Source organism: Schistocerca serialis, chromosome 4, assembly GCF_023864345.2.
Source record: "Schistocerca serialis cubense isolate TAMUIC-IGC-003099 chromosome 4, iqSchSeri2.2, whole genome shotgun sequence".
Classification (NCBI taxonomy): domain Eukaryota; kingdom Metazoa; phylum Arthropoda; class Insecta; order Orthoptera; family Acrididae; genus Schistocerca; species Schistocerca serialis.
Window position 1 is genome coordinate 208,332,593 of NC_064641.1, and position 20,614 is coordinate 208,353,206.

General features: G+C 37.4%; 1 protein-coding gene across 2 annotated transcripts in view; it reads left to right on the plus strand.

The window, feature by feature from the left end:
- The window catches only part of LOC126473675 (nucleoprotein TPR-like), a 398,029-nt gene that overhangs the window by 30,764 nt on the left and 346,651 nt on the right, over positions 1-20,614 (plus strand). For both annotated transcript variants that reach the window (XM_050100910.1, XM_050100911.1), the window contains exons 2-6: positions 5,277-5,439; positions 5,919-6,140; positions 9,961-10,120; positions 10,260-10,434; positions 10,672-10,896. In XM_050100910.1, the coding sequence (XP_049956867.1) occupies positions 5,277-5,439; positions 5,919-6,140; positions 9,961-10,120; positions 10,260-10,434; positions 10,672-10,896 (945 nt within the window). The remainder of the gene's footprint in view (positions 1-5,276; positions 5,440-5,918; positions 6,141-9,960; positions 10,121-10,259; positions 10,435-10,671; positions 10,897-20,614) is intronic.

Consider the following 20,614-nt stretch of genomic DNA (forward strand, 5'->3'; position numbering starts at 1 on the left):
ATGAATCACAGGTGTCACAAGTAATCTGTTTCATTCAGTGATTGTGCAGTCATTACTTTTTACAGTTGCAAAAACCATCTAATTGTATGAAGTTCAGAAGTCTGTCACCAAGCAAAGATATGAGTATATATAAATTCCCTGACAGTCTCACTATTTTTTATCATATGCGTTGTAGTTATGGGTTGCCATCATGGTGGTTAAAAAAAATAGAAAATCTAGGATAGAATAACTTTTTGTAGGATAGGCTGCTGCTTACCATATGGAGGAGGAGCTGTTGAATAGTGGACAGGCAAATTTAAAAGCAAAATGTTGGATATTTACTTTTAGATGTCCGAAGTCTTTCATCACATCACATCACACACACACACACACACACACACACACACACACACACACACACAGGGGGGGGGGGGGAGAGAGAGAGAGAGAGAGAGAGAGAGAGAGAGAGAGAGAGAGGGGGGAGGGAGGGGGGGACACTGTCATCTCTAGGAGCTGTCTCTCCTGTCTCTCCTCTAGGGTAAGTGGATAGTGGGAGTACAGCAGAGGTGTCAGACGGAGGGAGGGATAGCAGGATGGGGGTGAGGTAAAATGCTGTAGTGCTGTGTGAGGGAATGTGCAGGGACATGTTGGGGCCAGGATGGTGGGCTGCCAAGTACAGCATCAAGGGGCTGTGTGGGAGGGAGGGGAGAGGACTTTGGAGATGCATTGGGCGTAGACAGTTTGTATGGGGCTGTAGTGGGAGTAGGGAAGGGAATAAGGGCTGGTGGAGGAAGGAGACTAATAGACTCAATTCAGTGAGGTCACTAGTTTGGTGATTGAAACGTTCAGGACAAGCCCTGTACCTAGCCACTGCGCAGAGCCTGAGGAACCACCTGTGACCATCCAGCCAAAGTTCCTCATGGTGTGACATGCGAGTAAGTTCCAGTCCTTCCCAGTGATCAGTTTGTTATTTTTCACTAACTGTAAGTGGAACATGTTCATACAAATCTCTGAGGAGCAACAAAACTGTTTTGGGATTAGTGCAAAGGAACAGCTTTTTGTTTGGTGAACCTGAATCGTCTAACTAAGGGTTGGTCAGTAGTGAGGCGCAGGATAAGGACTCTCGTACACAGTCGCATTTTATTGGGGGTGGGGGGGGGGGGGGGGGGGGTGGGAGGGTGAGTTTTAACCCATTTTTTGATAAACATTGAAATTTTACCAGCTGTTTATACTGCTCGTTCTAAGCAGGGCAGTTCTGTCAGCTGCACAGTAATTTCTCTTGACCGCACCTTTAGGATTTTACTTCATTGCAGATTTACAATCTTATACACAGGACACTATGCAATCCTGAAGGTGATAGAGCAGATGAGGTACATTCAATGTAATTATTTTCTCGTTGGTTCTGGTTCCCTAACTGCTGTACATTCCATTTATCCAACAGTAAAAAATGTACACAGCAGACAGAACACCTTTGACATGCTACTATGGAAAGGGTAGGAAGTATCATTCTGCCAGGTACCGGGTTACACGGGATTGCAGGGAATTGAACAAGCTGATGCGGCAGAAAGGGACTTGTGCAAGGAATATAATGTTCTACCTCGTGCTGTCCACTTGTGTGCTACTACCTCGTTGAGGAGAGTTAAGTGTAATTTTGAGAGTGTGTAGCTAGTGGTACGAAATAACAAACCTTAGTTTGTGAAACCAGCAGTTTCACTCCGGCGAACATCCCTTTAAAAGCAAAGAAGTGGGAAGAAGTGGCTTTAACATAGTTCAGAACAGGTCACCTTGACCCACCAACACCTCCTCCAGCAGTAAGTTGCATTTTATAACATGACAAGAGAGCTGTGGTTCTTCTGGATGCACTGTTTTAAATCAGATTGAGACTGGTATGGAAAAGGTTTTAAAGCTTTGTGTGTTATTAGACTCCTGCCCAAATTACTAGATAGCTTATTTTAATGTTGTCTTTCAGTGTGGTTGATTCATCTGCTTTTTTAAAAATGTTAGAGAACTATCTGGATCATAGTTCTATAAGTTGGACTGTGTGTTCACTGTTCTTGTAATAGATACTGAGAGTCATATTTTTATTTCAGTAATTTTTAATGTCCATCTAAGGTACAGTTAACCAAACTTTCCATGTTCTCAAAGTGGTTTTTCATGTTATTAATTTGGGATCAGCCATACATGTGCACAAGCACATGTACCCAAGTAAGAAAACCTTAGCACTTATTTCATACGATTCTCGTTTTATTTGATATTTTATGTGATGACTGAAATAACAGTTTTACAAAGTATGAGGAATGGTGTGCGAATGCATGTGTGTACACACACGCACACACACACACACACACACACACACACACACTAAATTATATTTTTAATTATTCATATTAATATATTGATAAGTAAATGCTGTCTTTGTTGTCATTGTGAGATGGTCTTTTAAAGTTCTTATGCGGCTGGATGGGCCACTTTCTCAAGATGATTGCTCTGAGGAAAGGCTTTGTTTCTCCCACAAAAACACATATTCATATTATATTCATTATCATTTTGATCATTTCTCATACATTGTCCAGTTTTTCAGATACTTACCTTCTAGAGATTAGATTCCATATAATCCTGCTGAATTGCATACTCAACTTGTATGTAACAGTGACTTACTATTCCTCGCAAGTGTGCTTAAAGTTTGAATCTCCTACATCTCTAATGCTCTTGTCATCATTGGAAAGTTGAACCATAATCTTCCTTCTTTCTTTCCTTTCTGTCAAATATAACATTGACTATCAGGAGACCTCATAAAATTTTGAGACAGTAATGCAAACTCATGTTTTTCCAAAAAACTTTACATCCTCTCCAAGTGAATTCCAGCAAGTTATCTGGTCAGGTGTATATTCTCAAAATAATTACTGAAGTCTACACATTATGCTACCTCTGGAATTTTCTTCAGGAATGTTTCTTAGGTACACACAGTTGTTCCCAGGGCCTGATGGGCATGGATGGTTTCTCTGACTTGTGAAAGGAAAAAGAAGTCACATATACAATAATTGGATTGTTAATTGGAACAGGTATATTTGGGTTTGTAATGAGCTTTCATCAGGGTAGAAAAGGATCCTGAGTGAACTATTTATTCTGGATTATTTGGGCACATTGTCTGATTTTACTGTCATACCTTCTTCACAAAAAATTGTAACAGTAGTGTATCTGATTGTAGTACATACCATTCTTTTGATCACTCTCCTTGCTGGTTTCACTTTTGATGACTAATCATCATTGTGTACTAACTGCTGTGTCATCTCTCTAATCTACCAGAAAGTTTTGAAGCAATACTCACTCCACTGTAAAGTTAAAAATTCAATTTGGAAACAACCCCATAGGCTGTGGATAAGCCATTCCTCCACAATCTCCTTTTTTCCTTAAGTGCTGACCCCGCATGGTATGTGGGGGAACTTCTGTGAAGTTCGGTAATTGGGAGGGTGGATTGTGACCTGTGCTCAGCAGTAAGAGTATTTTGTGGAAAAGTAAGGTTCTGGGTTCAATTTCCAATCCAGCACAGTCTTAATCTGGCACGTAGTTTCTGCCCCAGGAATTTACAGACTGTACTGCGGATGCAGTAGGTGCCATCCACCAACCATTCACAGAACAATTACATTGTTTTCTAGGACAATTGTTTCCGGGTCCATTGATTCACTTTTGTTTTTAAGGAAATTTCTTTCATGCTGGAAGTCACTTATCCAACAAAATAGAATAGTTTTGGAAGGATAACCTTACATAAATCACAAATGCGATTTTTGATGTCCTTATCCCTGCCCACAACTGCTTTTTCTCTGTGGCCAATAGTGATTAAATACCATGTGGAAATATGCTTTTAATAGTTGTACACTGTTGAAAGTTGTAAAGATAGATAGACTGATGCTGCAGTGAAGTGTCTTTTTTGGAAGTTCATAGGTGAACTAGAAAAATAATTGTTCTTAAAACTTCGCATTTCTGTAGTTTTCTTGGCATAAATCTGATGTAATTAAATTTTCCTTGAGACATAGGTGTCTCAGTTTTATTTATAGCCCCCCCCCCCCCCCCCCCCCCCTTACACCTTACACTTGAGATACAGGCAGGATTTCCCCATTACATACAAAACTGGGGTGCCATTCCAGTACCAGAGAGCCTCGGCAATGCTGACAATTTAAAAAGGAGAAAATAGGCTGAAGGCGTGTAATTGAAGATTGTGTTAGGGAGGGCATTGGACGAGGATACTCCATGCAGCTGTGTTATGTATACTGCTATGGTGGTGTAATTGCTAGCACATCTGCCTGGTAAGCAGGAGACCCAGGCTCAAGTCCTGGCCGTACCACAAATTTAAGTCCATTTCTTCAGCTTCTGTCATTTTCTTGGCATGATTGATTTATTATATATTTTGTGGCATTTAACGGGTTCATAATTACGTTTTGTGTCCAATATTTCAATGACTAACTTACTTCTCCTTCATTGCGTGCTCAAAACTGCAGTCATAAATGAACTTGGAACACATACAAAAGATCTCTTCCTCTCTTTTCTAAATATTGTGTGCAAATGAAACCATGTGTGCCTACTTTGTTAGAAACCTGAAATCATTCTTTTGACTTTCAGAGTGACCTAGTCACCGTGAGAGCTGTGAAAGATCAACTTCCTCCAATTCATCTTAAACCTATTATTGCCCTTTAATTTAAAGGCAGTGTCATCTTATTGTATTTGACTTAACTGAATTTTTCTCGACATAGGACAACTAAAGCTATGTAAGACCCACACAATTGTCAGCGGCATGAATCTGGTCCCAGATTTTACTTATGTCCATTCTTGATTAAAAGCTTTCTTTTTCTATTGTGGTCTATGGAATTCAGGCAATTTCCTCACTCCTTAAGTGCTTCCAGTGTACAGTGAAATTACAAAGTTGATTTTTTTTTTACATGATGAGTGCAATCAAACTAAAAACTTAATGATTTATTTGGTTTTTTTTTTTGGTTACTTTTGTGTGCATTGTAATTTGGTTTTAGTATTCGTATTCTTGTGGAACTTTCCATTTCAGATACGTGTTAATGGAAATAATACAAAATTTATTATTAATTTTCATTGTGTTAAAGAGCTTCATGTCAACTGTTCTTACACAACACACAGAAATTGGGAACTTTTATTAGTCACGTATAAAATGTATAAAAGCTATTAGAAGTAGATTTAATGAAAAGTTGTTGCCTAGAGTCAATGTCTAATTTATAAAGTGAGGATGATCTGTGTTGCTCACATTTTGAATAAAAAATTGTTTAATTTTTCAGAGCAGCAGATCAGTGATTTGGAAAGCAACTTGTCATGCAAATCAGAAGATTATTTTACTGTCAAGAAAGACCTCAGTAATGCTTTGTGTGAAGCATCTGATTTGCAGAAGAAATTGCAAAGCTTACAGAATGAAAATTTAACATTGCATCAAAAAACAGTAACGTATGTATTCTCATATTTTGTCTGTATTTTCCTAGAAACATATTTATTCTGATCTTTTTGCTCTGTGACATTTTGTCTCTATACATTTTTTTCTAAACTTTACTTGAAATTGTTTTCATTGTTTAGTAATGTATCATTTTGGAAAGACTGTTAATGTAAGTAGCTGTGGCTGTCTATGTTAATAATAGGAATCAAAACAACAGAGGCCATGACAAAATCAAAATAAAACAGAGCAACCCTACTGAAACTTTACTGGTACTATAATGTAGAACTGCTTTCTTATTAGAACTACAATCAAGGTATCTCCAGCTGAGCTATATCCTGTCTTATATATCTGCTACTTTCCCTTTTTACTTTAAAGCATGCTACATAGAATGGTGTCTTTTGTTAATCCATCAGACAGTCTCGTGTAAATGTTGCAGCCTGTCTAACTTCTGTATTTTAGTTTCTTTTTCATTGCCAGATCATTTTTGTTACAGGTTGGAGAAGCAGTTTGAGGAATACAAACTTCGACATGATGCAGCACTTGTGGAAAGAGATAATGCAAGAAGAGAATTGGAGCAGAGGTTGTGTGAAATTCGTGTTTGTCATAGCGAAATTGAATCACTTACGCAAAAATTTGATGCAGTTACAACAGAAAATTGTAGGATACTCCGTGAAACTGGGTACCTGAAAACTAAAGAAGTGGATCTAAAAGTCAGGTACATTCCTAAAGTGTGTAGTATTAGCAGTTGGAGTCTAAAACTTGTTTACCATTTTAGTTGCAAGTGGGTCTACAACCACCACAATTTGTCGAATGAGAGTACATTCTGCCAACCAGCTGTCATCGGACAGATTGAGATATCCCTTTAGTTTTGATTTCAGTTTTGGATTCTGAAACCATTTTCAGATGATTGTATAGTATACCAATAGAAATGGACGTACCTAGAGTGCAGGCACTCACAGTATTTGAAATGTTGGGGTTAGCTGGACTTCACAGTTAAGGAAATTACAGCGCTCAACTAATTGTACTAAATGATTGAAGATTTGCTCTCATGCTTCCAAAACATTTCTGCTGTTGTAAAAAAGTTAACATAGTACACACATCAAAAGAAGTTTGACATCACCCCGGTTCCCAGAACTCCTGAAGATAGATGTTGACTGTAGATATTGTATCACAGAGACAGCCCCTTTGACTGTTCAGAGATGTCACTAAACCTGCCCAAAGAAGTAGACAACTATGCATGAGCAGCACCTGTTAGACGGAGGGGGTCTGACAGATGATCAGTTCCAGTCATTCCACCAGGAAGGAGGTACACAACTCATGTTGTCTATAGTTCAACCATGCCTAGAAGGTCAATACCGCAGTTTGATCGCATCCGCATTGTTACTTTGTGCCAGGAAGGGCTCTCAACAAGGGAAGGTCCAGGCATCTTGGAGTGAACCAAAGCGATGTTGTTTAGACATGGAGGAGATACAGAGACATGGGAATTGTCAATGACTTACCTTGCTCAGGCCACCCAAGGGCTACTACTGCAGTGGATGACCGCTACTTACGGATTATGGCTCTGAGGAACCCTGACAGCAATGCCACCATGTTGTGTAATGACTCAAACTGTGTGTAATAGTCTGCATGATGCGCAACTTAACTCTTGATGTCCATGGCAAGGTCTATCTATGCAACTATGATACCATGCAGCGCGGTACACGTGGGCCCAACAACATGCCAGATCAACTGCTCAGGATTGGCATCATGTTCTCTTCACCAATGATTGCCGCATTCAGCCATAGAGTTCAGCTTTGATAGACTAATTCTGTGGATGACAAACCATCTCAGGCTGTAGAAGATAGGAGCTTCAGATCACCTAGCTACTTCAAGATGTTTACACAGTGAAAATTATAATGGGCTGTGTTTTTGATGGGACAATCAGAACCATCAAATCAGAACATTGGGATGAATAACTAGAGTGTAACCCTGCTTTTACACTTTCAAGGTACTTCAAAAAATGGTGTAAAATGTGGGAAATAATGTTGTAAGCTGTAAACGTTACGTATAGGATACCCCCTTCTACTTTATGTATGACATATGTACATAAAAGGTATCAAAAGACTTGTCAGGGACTTGTTTATTATCCAATGAAGGTTTATTATCTAATGAAGGTTTATTATTTAAAAAAAAAAGGCTTATGTAGCTGGAACTGATAACTGTCTGGGAAGTAGGAACGTTAGACTCATTTTCATATGTCATAATCGATGTTTTGAAAGCCTGCAGCTCAGCTGTTATTCATTATTTGAATAATGACATACCGCACTAGTTATGTATTTTTTCATGCTTAGCACGATTCAGTTTTGAGAATTTTTTCCCTTTGTCAAGTGCAAATATATACATAAGTATTTTGTGTGGTGTTTGAATATGAATTATTCTGCGTATCATGCACTGTAGTCGTCTTTTCGAGGTTATCAGGTACTGTGCCTCATCAGTTATGTTGGAAACCACACACACACACACACACACACACACACACACACACACACACACAAGAAAACTGTCACTCACATTGTTTGTGTGTAACATCACAATAAATACATATGTAAATACTGCACTTGACAACGAGAATAAATTCTCAAAACACCTTTTACTCAGTGTGAATAAAATACGCACCAGCGCTGTGTTTAAACTAAATACATTTGACGGTGCCAACTAGTGCTTCAAGTGGCCATACATCGAAACACACTAAATATGGTTCACAACAATCACAAAACTGCATTTGTGCAGTAGAGACAGTTTGGAAATGGTTGTGATTGGTCATGATATCTTCGTTCGAACGAACTTAGTTACTCCCATCAGCCACCACGCCACATAAAGCTTGGCAGTGGCGGGGGATGCGGCATGAATTGTTCCAACTTTTATGTGTTTACCAGTTCAAATCTGCTTAGTAGAGTGCCCAAGTGTCCCAATACTGGACGGCCAACATCTTGCTAGCGTCATTTTTTCTCCACAAACATTTTTTTGCAGTGCATAAATTGTGGGAAAATTATAAATATGTTGATGCAAAATCCTGTGCAAATTAACATTGTGGGCATAGGAAATGTGACAGGATCAGTAAAAAATGTTGTAAACAGTGGGAAAACATTAATTCCAGGAGTGTAAAAGCAAGGTTATTTTTACTGTATATCACATTCCAAAAGGTATGAGCTTAGGGGTAATCAAATCAGTTTATTATGAACAGCTCAGTGCCATTGAGGAAGAATTGCAGACAATCACCAGAGGTCATCGTCTCATCACTGAACAATTTTGATGCATATTGACCATTCCATGCCAATTTTAAGATAATTGTAAATTCAGAGTGGAGAAAATGTGGACCAGATTATAAAAGGTATAACATTGTATCAGTATTAGTTAACAGCTACCTACTAATCACCACACATACAGGGTGGTCCCCTGTGTGTCAGATGATAATTTGAGAGGAACAGGAGAATATACTGCATCATTCTTATGGAGATAAAAGGTAGCCATTGGTGTTTCTATGTCAACTAACATTGATTGAACAAAGTTACCAAAAGATACATGTAACAATTGCCATCAGTTGATGACAGTTGGACCTGTTTGAAAGGAGTTAATATGTAATGGGAAACCTGGTTTTATACCTCATTTTAGACACGTGATTACAATAAGTGTGACATTGTCGTTTTCTGGAATATTTGAGGAGCCTTTAAAATACTTAACAGTGATGCTGAAGTACGTCTGAATTGCATCTTTGTCTGTGCCTCTATGTTGCCCAATAAATGATAGTCTTGGGCATAGGCATCTGTAGAAATTAATCCGAGCAGGATGTTTGTCACATCCTGAAAATTGTCGTATTTAATATAAATGAGTTGGTCATTTTTGATAAACCCACTAGAACTAAAACTAAATGTATCTGGAGAATTTATGGTTATCACTTCTAGAAGAATTCTCTAATGAATAAAAACTCTGTAATCCAGATTACAAGGAGAGGGGGGGAGGCAGCAGCAAGTGCCCCTTCTGCCCCCCCCCCCCCTCCCCCGTCACCCCCCTACCTACAATCGCTAGTAGACAGTGCATGATTCTGGTGTCAGTGTGACAACATTTCTCCAACCCTTGGTATAGTGTGAACAGTTGCAGTTTGCAGTAGGATAATAAGCTCGAGACATTATACATTTTAAAAATGATTATGCTTCTGAAAGTGTCCTACACAAACAACCATAGTATTAAATTAATTACCAAGCGAGGTGGCGCAGTGGTTAGCACACTGGACTCGCATTCGGGAGGACGACGGTTCAATCCCGTCTCCAGCTATCCTGATTTAGGTTTTCCGTGATTTCCCTAAATCGTTTCAGGCAAATGCCGGGATGGTTCCTTTGAAAGGGCACGGCCGATTTCCTTCCCCATCCTTCCCTAACCTGAGCTTGCACTCCGTCTCTAATGACCCCATTGTCGACGGGACGTTAAAACAACACTAACCTAACCTAACCTATTAAATTAATTGCTAAATTGATAAGTAATTTATTAATAAATTTCAGGGAGAAGGAGTTAGATGATGAGCGTGACATTCTTATGCAGCAGATTTCCAGTCTTAAGAATGAGATGAAGAAGACAATGGAGCAAAATTCATATCTCGAAAGAGAACATGCTGTGAGAAGAAATGAATTTGAAGTGCATTTGTCACATAAAGAGGAAGAAGTAAGCCCATATTTGATTATTATTCCTGTAAATGAGAGTCGGACATGTGCTAATATACTAACTGTTATAATTTCTAAATAGAGTGTTATTAGTTATTTCAATAGAATTAAAGTTCAGCTTTAGAATACTTTTTTCTCAGCTACGGGTTATTCAAGAAGCTAATGAAGAATTGACTGCAACTGTGGAGAAACTCAAAGAGCAGCTAGAAATTTCTAAGCAGACTATAGCACAAGAGCGTGAGAATATGGAACGTTTGCATGAGAATCATTTAAAAGAGATTCAAGCGCACAAGACAATGGTAAATGAACATAAGGGTATGTAAGCTAAATATTTTGTCTCTGATCTTTTAATCTCTTTATATTGCATCAAGCAAACTATTAATTATAGAAATTTCAAAGTGGAAAACTCACTCTCTCTCTCTCTCTCTCTCTCTCTCTCTCTCTCTCTCTCTCTCTCTCTCTCTCTCTGTGTGTGTGTGTGTGTGTGTGTGTGTGTGTGTGTTGCAGCATTATCACTATACTAATAGTTGTTCCTAAAAAATTGTTTGTCAGGCCAAAGGGATAATGCAGTCTCCAAAGCACAGTACTTTGAATACAGATTAGAAGGTGTACAGAAAGAACTGGAAGAAACTATGGAACAATATGAGAAGATGGTAGGTTCAGTGGAAGAACATAACAGTTATCATGAGAAAAGGCACAAACAGCTGGAGAAAGAGAAGGAAAAGTTGAAAGAAGAACTAGAGATTGCAAATGAGATGGTGAAAACTGCTTTGAAAGGTATGTTTTCCTATTAATAGTGCACTGGAGATTTGTTTCATGTGTTCTTTCTCCTTCCAAATGAAATTATTAACTTCCCCTTTATATTTTTTCATTCTGTTCCTGTCACAGTTATCCTTGTGTAACTATTCCTTCGTTCATCATAGAATAAAATGTTCCTCCCAGTCCACAAGTCATCAAGAGTACTCGGTAAGAACAGCTTGCAGTTGTCGTACTCTTTAGGATATTATTGGAAAATAGGTTTAAACTAATGTTCACCCATCTCCTTAGTTGATGCTGTATTGTGGAGTGTATCACGGGTGATACAGGAAAGTAACCTACAGTTTCCTTTTTAATTACAGCTTGGAACGGGGATCACTGCTCAATTGAAATTATTTGTGCTTAACTAGCAAGCACTTGATCTAGGCATCTAGATTTGTTAGACTGACAGTCTATCAGTCTCATTCCGTAGATATGTCACCACTTACTTATTCTGATGTGATCATTTCAGTCACATTAATGGTGTTTCATAATATTTTTACCTTCATGCTTGTCATTTGTGTACTATTATGTCTTCAGATGGGACATGTCAATATAAATGTACAAGCTACTGAAATTACATGGGTAGTTTCAAAATTCATGGAATGATTTGACTTGTGTAATGTGTTCTTGTTAGTGCCGAGGGTAAGTATTTTGATTGGGGATGTCAGCCATTTATGACCCATGAGAATAGTGGAAAAAAAATTTGTGATGGGAAAAGAAAAATATATGCTAGGTACTGAAGGCTGAAAGTTTCTGGCTTGTAGTTTTGTACTGAACTTTTGTAATTATAATCCTGTATATATTACACATCACATTTATTGCTAAATGAAGTTTACTTTTAGTACAGTTTGCATAAATTAAGAGATACAGTGCATAAACTTTCATTTGTGAGTAGGATACCATGTAGTCCTTTTGGATTGTTTAATTTTTGACATCATATTAACAGCATGGTTATTAGATGTGAAGCTCGTAATTGGATTTGACAAGAGAAACAAAACAAGTAAGGTATTGAACTCTCTGACAAGTAGTCAATTTGATTTAATGAATACAGAGCAATGGTAAAGAATTGGTAGTGTGTTTTTTCAAACTAGGGTGCAGGGGAACAGTAGCACAGCCATAGACAGTATTTTTATTCATTCTTCATTACTAGATGGGCATTCCGTTAGTAAAAGCGTGAATGGCCTTTCAGACCATGATGCACAAATTTTAACACTAAAAGGCTTTTGTACTCAAACTGAGGTCATATTTAATTACAAACTATGTAGGAAAGTTAATCCAACAGTAATACAGAGTTTTTTAAACCTTGTCAAGGAACAAGAGTGGCAGGATGTTTATAGTGCCGATAACATCGATGATAAGTACAATACTTTCCTGAACACATTTCTCATGATCTTTGAGAGTTGCTTTCCATTAGAACATTCTAAACGGGGTACTAGCAGCAATGGACATCCTGGGTGGCTGACTTGTGGGATAAGGATATCATGTAGAACAAAGAGGAAATTATATCAAAATGTTAGAAGTAGTCACAATCAAGCTACAGCAGCCCATTACAAACAGTATTGTAAGGCGCTTAAAAATGTTATCAGGAAGGCAAAGAGTATGTGGTATGCAAATAGAATAGCTAATTCACAGGATAAAATTAAAACCATATGTTCTGTTGTGAAGGAAGAGTCTGGTCAGCAGCACAAGGTCGATGATATAATGTCAGTTTGCAGTAAAAATATTTCTGTTACTGATAAATCAGATATATGTACAGTATTTAACAATCATTTTCTGAGCATTGCTGGTGAATTAAATAAAAATTTAGGTTCTACAGGAAATCATATAACTTTCTTGACAAATGCCTTTCCGAGATTGATGTCTGAAATACTCCTCTGTGATACAGACAAGAGGGAGATCGAGTCAGTAATTAAATCACTGAAGACTAAGGACTCTCATGGTTATGATGGAGTGTCTAGCAGAATATTAAAGTACTGTGCTGCATATGTTAGGAGGAGGAGGAGGAGGAGGAGGATATTGGTGTTCAACATCCCATTGACAACGAGGTCATTAGAGACGGAGCACAAGCTCGGATTAGGGAAGGATGGGAAAGGAAGTTGGCCATGCCCTTTCAAAGGAACCATCCCGGCATTTGCCTAGAGTGATCTAGGGAAATCACGGAAAACCTAAATCAGGATGGCCGGACGCGGGATTGAACCGTCGTCCTCCCGAATGCGAGTCCAGTGTGCTAACCGCTTCGCCACCTCGCTTGGTGCATATGTTAGCCCTGTATTTAGCCATATAGGTAATTTTCCCTTTAGGAGTGTTCAGTTTCCTGAGCGATTAAAGTACTCAGTAGTAAAGCCGCTTTATAAAAATGGATAAAGGGATAATGTAGATAATTTTAGACCTATTTCTATGCCATCAGTGTTTGCAAAAGTTATTGAAAAGGCTATGTGTGTAAGGATAATTGATCATTTTATATCACATGATTTGCTATCAAATGTACAGTTCGGCTTTAGAAGTTGTTTAACAACTGAAAATGCTATATTCTCTATTCTCTGTGAGGTACTGGATGGGTTAAACAAAAGGTTTCGAACGCTTGGCATATTTTTTGATTAACTAAGGCATTTGATTGTGTAGATCACAAAATATTGCTCCAGAAGTTGGACCATTACGGAATACGGGGAGTAGCTCACAATTGGTTCACCTCTTACTTTAGCAACAGGCAGCAAAACGTAATTATTCACAATATTGATAACGGCTGTGATGTGGGGTCTGAGTGGGGTGCTGTCAAGTGGGTGGTGCCCAAGGGATCATTGTTGGGGCCAATCCTGTTCCTTATTTATATAAATGATATGCCCTGTAGTATTACGGGTAACTCTAAAATATTTCTGTTTGCTGATGACACTAGCTTGATAGTAAAGGACGTTGTGTGCAACATTGGCTTGGTTTCAAATAGTGCAGTACATGACCTCAGTTCATGGCTTGTAGAAAATAAACTAACGCTAAACCACAGTAAGACTCAGTTTTTACCGGTTCTAACATACAATTCAACAAAACCTGACATTTTGATTTCACAGAACAGGCATATGATTAGTGAAACCGAACAGTTCAAATTTCTATGTGTTCATATAGATAGTAAGCTGTCGTGGAAAGCCCACGTTCAAGATCTTGTTGAAAGACTTAATACTGCCAATTTTGCTATTTGAACTGTATCAGAAGTTAGTGATGGTTCGACGCGAAAATCAGTCTACTTTAACTCGGTATTGTCATATGGTATTATATTTTGGGGTAACTCTTCCCATTCTAAAAGGATATTTTTGGCTCAGAAACGGGCGGTTCGGGCAATAAGTGGTGTTCGTTCACGAACCTCTTGTTGACCTCTGTTCATGAGTCTGGGTATTTTGACATTGGCCTCCCAATACGTATATTCCTTATTGTCGTTTCTTGTTACCAATATTAGTTTATTCCCAAGAATAAGCAACTTTCACTCGGTTAATACTTGGCAGAAATCAAACCTACGTTTGGATCGGACTTCCTTAACTCTTGTGCAAAAAGGTGTGCTGTTTATTGGTGCATCCATTTTCAATAAGCTGCCACTCGAATTCAAAAATCTTAGCAATAATCCACGCACTTTCAAATCAAAACTGAAGAGTTTCCTCATGGGTCACTCCTCCTATTCTGTCGAGAAGTTCCTTGAAAAATTAAGCTGATTTTTATTGTATTGCTGATAGCATTTACTTAAACTTATGCACAGACTTTTTTAAGGTTCATGAACATTTATTTTTGTCTGTTCTTACGTTTATGTTGTATTTCATGTACTGACACATTCCATGACCTTGGAGATTTGCTCCTCAATTTGGTCCTACAGAACTTGACGAGTAAATAAAAATAAAAAAATAACTTTATTGTCCCCACAGGTCTTCGTTTTCGTCTTCATAAATCTTTCAAATGGTCGACAGCTCCCTATGGGACTCTGTAACAAGCTAAGCAAGTCCATTTTTTGGAATAGTTATTGATTCCCACATCACTTATGAAATTTAAAAAAAAATACCAACCAGGGTCTTTTGTGTTCACTTCCCTTGCATTGCTGCTTCAAGAATGTGTGCATGGATCTATTTGTGGCACATAATGTGATGTCAGTTTTGTTCATTGTTTTTGTTGTTTTTCTCGCCAGTTCTTTGGAAGACTTTCTGCATTGTACCTCTATTCATTTATTTTAATTGTACTTTTAAACATTTATAAAGAGACTTTCATTTTTGATTATAGTTAAGTTTCTCATCCACGAAGTACTGTGCTCCAGTTGCAGCTTTTAACCAGTTTTTTATGTCACTTGAACATTTGTATTTTAAGAAAAGCCTTATTGTTTAACTGTAAATGTTACTTTTGTCTCTCTTACTCTCCAATTTATATCTTCCTTTCTTCTTTTATCTTCAGTTGTGTTATTACCTGGATATTTGTATTTTAATGTTGATTTAATCTTATTAATTTTAGTGTTTACCTTCTCTGATATTTTGGGGCATGATGGTATTTCTCTTTCTTGCATTAGTTCTCATTTTGTGTTCATTTCTTAGTATTCAGTCCATATCTTTTAAGTGCCTTTGTAGGTTTCTTTCATCCTGGGCTGTCAAAATTATGTTATCTGAAAACCTAAACTTCTGTTTTCTCTGTTTATTTTACTACCTGTACAGCATTATTTGCAGTCATTTATTGCATATGCTTCAATAACTCTTTCTCATGTTTCCACCTCCATCCTTGTATCCCTTCACTCTATCTATTGGTAGGTCCCTCTCATTCTTCTGTCTCAGTTACCTGCCCTTCATTTTGACTTTCCCAGTGCATCCCTCCCTCCTTCCCAGTCAAGGAGCTATTAGTTCTGAAATCTAGGAAGCATCCAACTTTTAATTTTGCATGTGTTTATCGGCAGTACTATGCATTTTGCCAGCAGATCCAGCTCATAATTGGTTAATTTTCATGGTTGAATATTTCTTTGATACACTGCTCTTTATTGATGATGAAGATGAATGAGAATTAATTATATCCTTCTCTAACTATATCTAAGTGAACTGCCAAATAATGACTGCAAATCTCGTGTACAATTTTGTATAATAATATAATTTTGTATATGTTATTGACCACTGAAGATGCCCAACGTGAATTGGCAACACGTGTCTGGTACTCAAGACTAAATTTCAGCTGCAAAAGATGGAAGCTTTCTTATTTTTATCGTAGAACATCATCGATGAAAAGGAATTAACTATGATGCTCAAGAGCAGTATTTCCCCTACCTGGGGGTAATTACCCCCTTAGGGGTAAAATGAAATTTTCTGAACAGTAAAAACTATACAGTTTGATTCTGTTTCAGTCACAAAATTAAATTATTTTCAAAATATCATTATCATAGTTTTGTAAGACTCTAATATTGATTATATATATTTTATAGAGGGTCTATACAACGGCGATGTGCTTGAGGACAATATTATGGAAATGGAAGAGGATGTAGATGAAGATGAAATGGGAGATACGATACTGCGTGAAGAGTTTGACAGAGCACTGAAAGACCTGAGTCGAAACAAGGCCCCCGGAGTAGACAACATTCCATTGGAACTACTGACGGCCTTGGGAGAGCCAGTCCTGACAAAACTCTACCATCTGGTGAGCAAGATGTATGAAACAGGCGAAATACCCTCAGACTTCAAGAAGAATATAATAATTCCAATCCCAAAGAAAGCAGGTGTTGACAGATGTGAAAATAACAGAACTATCATTTTAATAAGTCACAGCTGCAAAATTCTAACACGAATTCTTTACAGACGAATGGAAAAACTAGTAGAAGCCAACCTCAGGGAAGATCAGTTTGGATTCCGTAGAAACACTGGAACACGTGAAGCAATACTGACCTTACGACTTATCTTAGAAGAAAGATTAAGGAAAGGCAAACCTACATTTCTAGCATTTGTAGACTTAGAGAAAGCTTTTGACAATGTTGACTGGAATACTCTCTTTCAAATTCTAAAGGTGGCAGGGGTAAAATACAGGGAGCGAAAGGCTATTTACAATTTGTATAGAAACCAGATGGCAGTTATAAGAGTTGAGGGACATGAAAGGGAAGCAGTGGTTGGGAAGGGAGTAAGACAGAGTTGTAGCCTCTCCCCGATGTTGTTCAATCTGTATATTGAGCAAGCAGTAAAGGAAACAAAAGAAAAATTCGGAGTGGGTATTAAAATCCATGGAGAAGAAATAAAAACTTTGAGGTTCGCCGATGACATTGTAATTCTGTCAGAGACAGCAAAGGACTTGGAAGAGCAGTTGAATGGAATGGACAGTGTCTTGAAAGGAGGATATAAGATGAACATCAACAAAAGCAAAACGAGGATAATGGAATGTAGTCGAATTAAGTTGGGTGATGCTGAGGGAATTAGATTAGGAAATGAGACACTTAAACTAGTAAAGGAGTTTTGTTATTTGGGGAGCACAATAACTGATGATGGTCAAAGTAGAGAGGATATAAAATGTAGACTGGCAATGGCAAGGAAAGCTTTTCTGAAGAAGAGAAATTTGTTAACATCGAGTATAGATTTAAGTGTCAGGAAGTCGTTTCTGGAAGTATTTGTATGGAGTGTAGCCATGTATGGAAGTGAAACATGGACGATAAATAGTTTGGACAAGAAGAGAATAGAAGCATTCGAAATGTGGTGCTACAGAAGAATGCTGAAGATTCGATGGGTAGATCACATAACTAATGAGGAAGTATTGAACAGGATTGGGGAGAAGAGAAGTTTGTGGCACAACTTGACCAGAAGACGGGATCGGTTGGTAGGACATGTTCTGAGGCATCAAGGGATCACCAATTTAGTATTGGAGGGCAGCGTGGAGGGTAAAAATCGTAGAGGGAGACCAAGAGATGAATACACTAAGCAGATTCAGAAGGATGTAGATTGCAGTAGGTACTGGGAGATGAAGAAGCTTGCACAGGATAGAGTAGCATGGAGAGCTGCATCAAACCAGTCTCAGGACTGAAGACCACAACAACAACAACATATTTTATCAATAATTACTGTTTCTCAATTAGTAGCATTAATGCAGTGGAGATTACAGGTTCCTCACATAATTCACCCACTACACACACATGTTGTGTTTTGTCCCATACATCGCTAGAGATAAAAGTGAGACACATAAGTAACAAATGCTAAATACCTTTAGAAAATATCTTCCAAGTTGTCGATAGTACCTGCAGCAGTCGAGAAATTGCTTCATTATTCGCTTCTAAACAGATAAATGAATTAATTGACAGAATGACACAGCAGTAACTACATAAGATGTACTATAGTGCTGTATACAGTTTTATTATTATAATTAGATGGTTATATGCAAAGCATTAACAGCTTGAAGTCGTCCAATTTCGGCTAGTTCAGAATTAAGGAGTGCAGTATATTATTATTATTATTATCATCATTATTATTAGATGGTTAGACACAAAGCATTAACAGCCTCAAGTTGTCAAATTTCAGCCAGTCCAGAAATAAGGAGTGCAGCATTGCCATGATTTACGAACAATAAGTATAGTGCACATATCTGAACATGTCTGATTTTAAATGGGGTTACAGTGTGCAGGTCAGGCAAGTTCCACAATGGAGAGGAGTAATACAGGGGAAGCATGATTTGTAACAGATGTTTATCTTCACTGTGGATAGTTAGCTTTCTTATCTGAGAAGGAGTTGTGAGTAGCACTTATGATGCACCACGAATTGCTTCATCATTCACACACATAAAAATGATCCAAGAAAAGTCTTTCATTCGATAGTTTAGTTAGGTGCTAAAGTTGGTGATAAAGTGGGGGGGGGGGGGGGGACAGACAACACGGGGTGGGGTGGGGGAGGGAGGGGTGACACAGGAGAGGGTATTAGCTAATGTTTGATTGCACTCAACATTAATGGTTAAGAAATGTTGGGAACCACTGTTCTAGAACATTCAAAATAATAGCATTATCCAGAGCAGTGGCATAGCAGAAGTGGTTAAGGTATGTTCTTGACATTCTGAAGGTTGTGGGATTGAATTGAGACAGATGCTTTGAAATTTATATTGTTAAATGGTTATTGAAATGACTTAGTTCCTTATTTTACTCAAGTTATTGTTTTAAATGCATTTTTAAAAATTTCTAACCCATTGTTACATCATTTTAATCACAACGTTAATTGTTTTATTTGCTCTCTTTCTTTCATTCTGTACTTATTTTTCCAATTGAAAACAAGCCTTATGAATGTGAATTTCATTATTTTTTTTACCTATCATAATATTTAAACATTTGAAAATTCTGATCTGAGACAAAGTGATCTATTTGTGTCGTCTGTGCAGTGATGACAAAAATGCATTTTTTGTTAAAATATGTACATTGAAAATGTAAATTCTTGTTGCACTGTGGGTAAAATAAAGCAAATGAAGATTTAAATGAATGGACGAAAGTGTGAAATGGAAGAAATTAAATCAATGGTGATATATTGCAGTAATTAAAATCACATGGACAAAGCTTCGAAAATCAAAAAAGAAATACAAGAAGAAAAAATTAGAGCAGGTAAATTTAATTCAGTGGCATGGCAAATGATTAGAAATAAAATCAATAGCATTTGAATCAGTTAACTGAATAAAAATAATGATGTTAGTCAATTCAGTAAATAATTAAAAATAAAAATTTAAAAGTACCTGACGGGATTGTAACCCACAATCTTCGCAATTTCAGGAATGTATCTTAACATTTATGCTACCCTGCATAATATGATGCTATTATTTTTAAATATCTAAAGTAAGGCTGTCCGATCTTTTTAACGATTAGACAAAACTGATGATTCAAAAATCATATGCAAGCCGCTGACCTCTGATGGTTCCTATTTTTGTTACATTAAAAAAAATTAAGTCATTGTGCAACAAAAGAAATGCAGCATTCTGAAATATGTCAACTATTAAAGTAAAATAAATAGCAACCTCTGCCAAGTAAAGAAACAGATTAACAAAAATCAAGGTCTAAATAACTGATACAATTAATGTGATTTAGGATATGGTTTCTGTTTTAGTAATTTTCCTATGTTAGGTGTCAGATCACATGTTGACAGCAACACCAAATCATAAATCTTTTCAAATCTTGAAAATTTTATTTATGCTTTTGAAGTTCTGGAATGTGCTTTAAAATGACTGTAAGGTAATCTTAGATTAATGCTTATTACAGTTGATAGCAGCAACATTGAGCTTCTCTTTCAAATCTTTATGTTTGGGGATAAGGTCAACATTTTCATTGGCTAAATTTGCTTTGAATTTGCTTATCAAATTAAACGTAGTTGGAAGTGAACAATCTTTGCTCTAAGCACTGTCGGACTTAACATCTGGAACAATCTTTGCCTCCTAATTTGAGATTTAAAATGTTGAGGTAATTAGTAATGAACCAGGATTTATTTTTCAGTAAATCAATTCCCAAAGAGTAACAACCTTTGTTCCTCTAAAAATTCCAATACCCACTCTCTCAAGTTGAAGAAATGTTTCAACGAGTTGTCCCCTTGAAAGCCGCCACACGGCACAGATAGTTGCAACTCTCCATATTTGTGATATCTTCTTCAAATAAAACCCTGAATTGACGTCTGTGAATAGCTTTTCCAGTTATGTAATTTATGCAGCTTACTACCTGGTCCATAATATCATCCAGTTTCATGTCCTTTCCACACAATGC